The 332-nt window shown below is 65.7% G+C and overlaps 1 protein-coding gene across 1 annotated transcript in view; it reads left to right on the top strand.

Annotated features, from left to right (window-relative positions):
• The window catches only part of UTP20 (UTP20, small subunit processome component), a 78,822-nt gene that overhangs the window by 11,601 nt on the left and 66,889 nt on the right, over positions 1–332 (top strand). Inside the window, exon 2 of the mRNA XM_009284201.1 lies at positions 109–186. Coding sequence (XP_009282476.1) covers positions 109–186 — 78 coding nt within the window. The remainder of the gene's footprint in view (positions 1–108; positions 187–332) is intronic.

Genomic DNA, 332 nt, shown 5'->3' with positions numbered 1-332 from the left:
CTGTAGTATCTGGCCAGTGGCCGTTTCAGGCCGAGCCACCAATGCTGCACTGAGGGCTGTGCTCTCCCACGGAACATTTTCTCCCTGGTACCGACTTCTCTTCCTCAGGCACCGCTGGGGCCTTCCTCCGCTACCGGGGTGCCCCAGCCCTTCGCGCTACACCAGAGCGCAGAGACGAGGGCGGAGGTAAGCTACTCTGCCCAGAGTCCTCAAGGAAACGCCGCTAACCACCAAGGTAAGATGGGGACAGGTGCCCGCCCCGTCCTCCCCCAGAACCTGACTTCGGGTCCCGCTCAGCAGGGACTGCCCGGCCCCCGCAAGCCGCCGCCCCC

This window comes from Aptenodytes forsteri, unplaced genomic scaffold (assembly GCF_000699145.1).
Source record: "Aptenodytes forsteri isolate BGI_AS27 unplaced genomic scaffold, ASM69914v1 Scaffold60, whole genome shotgun sequence".
Lineage (NCBI taxonomy): Eukaryota > Metazoa > Chordata > Aves > Sphenisciformes > Spheniscidae > Aptenodytes > Aptenodytes forsteri.
The sequence above is the reverse complement of the archived record's forward strand: the minus strand, read 5'-3'. Positions and strand labels throughout refer to the sequence as shown.